Genomic DNA, 7,247 nt, shown 5'->3' on the forward strand with positions numbered 1-7,247 from the left:
TCCAAGGACGCCCGCCATCTCTTTCGTGACATCATCAGGCGGGATCTGTAAAGTGATCCCTGTATTGTCCAGCGTGGCCCTTGGAGTTGTAGCTTATAGATACTGACATATCTGTGGTATTGTTCATGATTGTGATCTATTTTATCATTGGTGACTTTGTTGGGCCCCTGATCTGATGTCGGCTGAACCCCCTTTTTTTTTTTTTATAGAGTTTATGGTTCATGGTCTTGTGGTCATTTTGTTGTATAAACAGGGATTCTTAGTGATGTCCATTACGTTGTACGGGTCCGATCAATAACCATCCACTAGACGCGTCCTATTGGTCGGACGTTGCAGAGTTTTATTACTGGCCGCCTCAATGGCCGTAACTTTTTAAGGTCCGTTTTGTGCCAGGGAGGCCTTCATGTCCGTATACATTTTATACAAAGTCTTTTCTTTCTTATGGTTTTTGCACGCGTAAAAATTGTGGTACGGTGTTTTTTTTTGTTTTTTTATGATGTACAGCAGTGGATTCTCATCGGTCTCTGCAGATGGGAGTTGTAGTTTTTCTACAGTTTTAGAGTCACAGGTTGAAACCACCGATAAAGCAATTATAAAATGACAGTAAAATGGTTTCAGACCTAAAGGGGGAAGTTAACAACGTTCCCATGCCCGTTTTCTGGAGTAGGATCGTCGCAAATTGCACAAAAGTTGGAAAAAATCATGACTTTTTGGCCGTTTCTCCCATTCTTGACCAGGTATTTAAAAAAAAAAAAAAAGTGGGTGAAGCGCAGCAGAAGGGGCTGCGGCCCGACGCATTTACTATAATTTATGCCAGAAACTGGAGGAAATCCACAACTCCCGGCTGGCGTCGCTTTGATGCGACAAACTTCTTAAGAGGTTCCTGCCTCAAATAAATTAGTCATATTTTACTCGATCCTGTTTTTTTTATAATACAGGCGCAGTCTCAATACATTTCCTCCGTAATTTCCTCATTTTTTTTTTTTTTTTTTTTATACTATTTGTGATTTTCACAAAATAATAAAAAAATGTCAACAAAAACATCAAATAAACAAGAATAATTTCCTTATCCAGTATTGACGTATGAACAATATCCTCATAATATTTAGTTTATTGTTTTCCGGTTTTGCTCTACTGAGAGGATTTACTTGAGTGGTTTTTATTATATATTTTTTTTATTTTTTTTCAATACCAGAGAAGCTCAGAAAACACTTGGGGACATTAATAATTGCACACATTGTATGATTTCGCACGCTCGGTGACCATGTGACCAGTTACCTGCTCTCTGAGCGCAAGCGGCACTGCTGCATCCTGTATTATATTCACTCCGCTGGTGGAACGTCCTCCTCTCCTAAGAACCAGTATAAAGACCCTGGTGTTAAAGGAGGCGCAGACATATTACATCTTTGATCAGATTGATATAATTTTGTGCGTTTGATTAAAAAGTTTCTACCGTTTTGTCTATACAGCTCCTGTGCAGACCTATGTGTTTCCAAGGTTACAGACTCCAGGAACCATGTGTAGTCTGATCTTGCAGTCATGTTACTCTTTTCCATCTGCCTCTTTTTGGTAACCTACGGACAGTAGAAGAAGAGTGGAGTAACAGATCAGACTGTGCAGGACTTTTTTTGTAGACACATTAGTCTGCATAGGAGCTGTAGGCAGAAAACGGCAGGATATTTTTTATTCAAGACTATTTCTAAGCTTCTTGCCATATGGTAGTGTGAGGATATTACTTTATATCAATGTTATGCAACAGTTGGGAGATTGCAACTCCCAGCTGTACATGCCTGCTGGGAGTTGTGGCTTCACCACTTAAACCATGACTTCATATATATATACAGTATATACAGTGTCTATAGGCTTGTTTATCATTCAGCATCAGAGGCCTTAGTTTTGTGGCCCCATCCAGGCCCCGTGTAGTTGGACCATTATTAATATCCATGGGTTCAGTCTCCTGTCTTGCTGCAGATAAACCCTCAACTTTTTAAAAGTGTGACATGTCAGATGTTTTGAACAGTGGGGGTCCGAGCACTGAGACGCTGTGCCGCTTTGTTTCTGATCGGCTTTCCTCTGAAAGATTTGCAAGCGATGTACCTGCTCTTCGTTTTAGTGATTGGTGGGGGGGGGTCTCCGTACTCGGACCCCCGCTGTTCAAAACTTCTGACATGTCAAAAGTATTTTAAATGTTTAGTTACACTTTAGTCTGTAGGACTGAAGGAGACAGCCAAGTACGGAGCTCGTCCGTTTGTCTGTCCCATAGACATTGCAGGGTGAGGGGCCTGTTCTAGCGATCGAAGGGGTCCCAGCGATCACTTCTCACCTATCCTGTGAATAAATGTAAATTCTGGGAATACCCCTTTAATAGATGTAAGCTCCTTATATAAAGCTATTACGTCGCTTTGTTCCATGAACCTTGCTTCTGTTTTGCAGCATTTTCCAGTTGTCTGAATCTAGAGTAAACAATGGTCGTCATGGCTACGTCCAGGGACATCTCAATATCCGAGGTGAAACTTGAAGCTCCTGGTCCCCGAGGAAAAATTTTGAACAGGACCCCTCACCTACTATGTTACATTTATAATACCGGTGTCTTCTTATGTGGCAGAGGGGCTTTTGGTCCCCCTTCAGATAACAAGGCCCAGTTACGCCTCCTACCTCTGCACCCCTGGTCTATTATATGTGTAATGTAAAGATACAATATGTCTGATAATCCAAACATATAATGGGTAATATCTATTTGTTTTGGGGAATTAATCGTTACATCTATAACCAACTATTCATAAATGGGTTTGCTTTATGGCAGGACAAAAATAGTCTTCAGAAGTTAGTCTGCAAAGAGATTCCCAGGATAACAGAGCTATCAGGAAGGCTTAGGCAGAGGGGGGTCTGACCCTAGGGCCCATCTATCCCCTGTATGCTACTGATGTTCAGGAGTAACCAAGAGGAAGTTTGAGCTGGGTGACCCTATGACTAAATGTCGGCTCTGTAGCTGCTAAAAATGGCTGCTGTAGCTTACTGAACCCAGCTACATTTTTTTTATTTGACTTTTTGCCGAGTCTGAGAATCCAGGTCGGCAGGGTTACGTGCTTTCTGATTAGTAAAGCCGCCGCCTTATGTATCTTCATTGTGGTTTTGGATAAAGCTGATCTGATAGCGATATAGCGACAGGCCGGCTAGGTTGTCATGGCAAATGTAAGAAACTCGTTCCTGTCAAGAAGCCATTGAGCACGGCTCGCCGGTGAATTGCTCTGTATATCCACAACCACTGATTATATGTATCAGCACCGGAGTAAAGTTTCTAAATTAACAATTCCGAGAAATGACTTCGCTGCCGTAATCACACTCTTGTTAACGTGGAAATGTTACGAATCTGACTGAACTCTCTGCCGTCTCTTGTCTCTTACAGAACCTGCTCTTCAATCACGGCTAATTCGCCCATTGTGAGCGCGAGGAAAGAAAATTAAGAGTTGACCGTCTTTATTTTTGGTGCGCTGAAGACTGACTGCAGGCAAATGAAGAGTTAATCTAGATGATAAAGCTGGAATGTTTGAATGTATTATATGAATTATATACTGGTGGCGGCTGTTTTGTAGAAAATCTATATATATAGATCTAGAGATGTAGCAGAGCTGAATTAGTTATTTAACAATTTCGACCTGCATCGTGACATCGTGTAGATGTTGTACCTGCAGTCCTATGTAAAACTGCTCTATAGCGTACTCTGATGACTCCATGGGTTATGCAAACTCCGCTCTGCTGTATCTGTATCTTAGGCATTCGTTGCAATATTGAAGTTGGCGCGCAGATAAAGCGGAGGGGATTACCTCTATATCAGATCATTGCACAACATATTCGTTTTATCTGGAATGTTCCTTTAAAGAGGACCCGTCACCCCGCCTGAGATGTATGTTTTAGTAAATACTTGTATTCCCCATGTAGTAATAATTGTCGAACAAATTTTCTATGCGCTCTACGTGGTGCCGTTCCTCTTATTCCTCCTAGAAATTGTATTAATAAATTGACAACCGTTCCCCTTGTCAAAGGGGCGTGTCCCTACAGTCTCACTGTCCTCACTGATTGGACAGTGTCAGTCTGTGTAGGGACACACCCCCAACTGGTAACAGAGTTCTCAATTTATTCCTAAACTTCTTGGAGGAATAACAGAGGGACGGTGCAATGTAAAGTTCTAAGAAAAGATGCGCCAGAATTGTTATTTCGTAGGGAATACAAGTATTTACTAAAACATACATGTCCGGAGGGTGGACGGGGTCCTCTTTTAAGGAACTCGCCACATAAAACTGATGCGGTGTTATACCTAGGGCAGAGCCTGAGAGGGCGGAGCATGACACAGGGAGTCAGAGAGCACTTAATAGAGTAGTCATGCTCCGCCCCCCTCAGGCAGAACACATTGTATCAGTTATATCTGGAGTGGATATTCTAATAAAAAAAAAAAAAGTCTTGGTCTTCCCTTTTTGTCATGTTGTTAAAAACTTGTATCCCACATTTCTGTTTTCCTAATGGCAACCAGTATGACCTCGCCTCACACCTGATTCTCACCCAGCTTTCCAATGTCCTGAATGACCATTCTGCCTTATAGAGTTAATATATTCCCTGATTACATATCACTCCATGAACCAACTCTTAGGCTTCGTTCACATCTGCGTCTGGGCTCCGTCGGACCTTTCTGTCCGGGGAACCCATGAACGGAATCCAAGCGGAAACAGGTTTCCGTTTGCATCACTATTGATTTCAATGGTGACGGACCGGTGCAAATGGTTTGTTTGTCACCGTTGTTTAAGGGTTCCGTCGTTTTACGGAATGAATAGCGCGGTCTACTACAGTATTGATTCCGTCTACTGAACTCTTGCACAACGGTGACAAACGGAAACTATTTGCACCGGACCCGTCCCCATTGGAATCAATGGTGATGCAAACGGAAGCCAATGGTTTCCGTTTGGATTCCGTTCATGGGCTCCCCTGATGGGAAGGTCCGACAGAGCCCAGACGCAGATGTGAACGAAGCCTTAGAAAGCTGGGTGGAAGCGGTTGTGGCGGCCATATTGGTTGTCATCCATCTTTCCCAGGAATAGACAGAACTGAGAAAACATTAGGGTATGTTCACACGAGGGTGTTCGTTACGGCTGAAATTACGGGGATGTTTCAGCCTGAAAACATCCCCGTAATTTCAGCCGTACCGGCATGTGCAGGCGCTTGAACGCCGCGTCCATTACGGCCGTAATTAGCGCTGCTATTCATTGGAGTCAATGAATAACGGCTCCAATTACGGCCAAAGAAGTGACAGGTCACTTCTTTGACGCGGGCGTCTATTTACGCGCCGTCATTTGACAGCGGCGCGTAAATTACGCCTCGTGTGAACAGACAAACGTCTGCCCATTGCTTTCAATGGGCAGATGTTTGTCAGCGCTATTGAGGCGCTATTTTCGGACGTGATTCGGGGCAAAAACGCCCGAATTACGTCCGTAAATAGGCCGTGTGCACATACCCTTAGAATTTAAGAGGAGAATGACTCAAGGACTTGGGGGGGTTTCTTGATTTTAGTAAATGTCTAGAGAAACTTGTTGCATCTGTCCATTTTGGAAATGCACCAAGTACCGCCGCTGGCATGATCCGTCCTTCGCTGGGATCATAGATAAGTTCAGTGTCGCCCCCTGCAGTCCATCCCCTGACAATCCCAATAGTTGTACATTACATGCAGGCATTCTCCACCTTCGGACACACCCAGGTATTATCTGCCTTCCCGCACCATATAATCTATATATGACCGTCCATAGCTGCGGAAACCACGTCCATGTGCCATATGTGCCCGTCGTCCTGTATCTACATGTAACACATTCTGCAACATAGAAAACAGACCCGGCCTATTCATCTGCACTCTTTCAATGGCGCTAATTTTAAAGGAACCACCTACTGTTTTGCTCCCCCTCCTCCATTTATGTTGCCTTATTATTTTCCTGCCTGGTGCAGTAGGTACCCCCAGCCTGGGGAGAACTCCTTTATATCTCAGCCATATTCTGTTAATGCTGCCGTCCTTTATCTCTTTATACTATGGTCCCGTCCACGCAGTCCCTTAGAATAAAGTGTAGGAAGCTTAACCAGTCTCTAATGGGTTTTGCATGTGCCAAGAAATTTGGATTGTAGTAGTGTCTGATTATAATGCTCCAATCTGTACTGGCTCAGGCCACAATATGGCTGCCTCCTGCAAGACTGGGTGATGGGGGTTTTTTAGGTTATGGGCCATGTCTTGCTCGAGCGGTAATAACGCGCAATATACAGTCCAGTCCTTGTTTGTTTGTAGAACTGCCAAAAAGTGAATAAAATTTACAATGACAAAATCTGACGTCTGTGTGTTGTTCATGCACCAGTCTCCTAGTGGTCAGTCATGGTACTGCAGGATCCACGGTGGATGAGTAAAACTGTGACCAAGCATGGAGAGCTGACAGCTCCTCTATACTACACCACACAGGAGACCTGACAGCTCCTCTATACTACACCACACAGGAGAGCTGACAGCTCCTCTATACTACACCACACAGGAGAGTTGACAGATCCTCTATACTACACCACACAGGAGACCTGACAGCTCCTCTATACTACACCACACAGGAGAGTTGATAGATCCTCTATACTACACCACACAGGAGACCTGACAGCTCCTCTATACCACACCACGAATGAGAGCTGACAGATCCTCTATACTACATCACACAGGAGAGCTGACAGATCCTCTATACTACACCACACAGGAGAGCTGAAAGCTCCTCTATACTACACCACACATGAGAGCTGACAGATCCTCTATACTACACCACACAGGAGACCTGACAGCTCCTCTATACCACACCACACAGGAGAGCTGACAGATCCTCTATACTACACCACACAGGAGAGCTGACAGCTCCTCTATACTACACCACACAGGAGAGCTGACAGCTCCTCTATATTACACCACACAGGAGAGCTGACAGCTCCTCTATACTACACCACACAGGAGAGCTGACAGCTCCTCTATACTACACCACACAGGAGAGCTGACAGCTCCTCTATACTACACCACACAGGAGAGCTGACAGCTCCTCTATACTACATCACACAGGAGAGCTGACCGCTCCTCTATACTACACCACCCAGGAGAGCTGACCGCTCCTCTATACTACACCACACAGGAGAGCTGACAGATCCTCTATACTACACCACACAGGAGAATTGACAGATCCGCTATACTACAC

At 44.2% G+C, this 7,247-nt stretch overlaps 1 protein-coding gene across 2 annotated transcripts in view; it reads left to right on the forward strand.

Moving 5' to 3' along the window:
* The window catches only part of CHCHD6 (coiled-coil-helix-coiled-coil-helix domain containing 6), a 169,777-nt gene extending 163,424 nt beyond the window's left edge, over positions 1-6,353 (forward strand). For both annotated transcript variants that reach the window (XM_075831796.1, XM_075831797.1), the window contains one exon: positions 3,407-6,353. In XM_075831796.1, coding sequence (XP_075687911.1) covers positions 3,407-3,430 — 24 coding nt within the window. In that variant the 3' untranslated portion in view covers positions 3,431-6,353. The remainder of the gene's footprint in view (positions 1-3,406) is intronic.
* Positions 6,354-7,247: the final 894 nt, after the last annotated feature.

Source organism: Rhinoderma darwinii, chromosome 7 (assembly GCF_050947455.1).
Source record: "Rhinoderma darwinii isolate aRhiDar2 chromosome 7, aRhiDar2.hap1, whole genome shotgun sequence".
Classification (NCBI taxonomy): domain Eukaryota; kingdom Metazoa; phylum Chordata; class Amphibia; order Anura; family Rhinodermatidae; genus Rhinoderma; species Rhinoderma darwinii.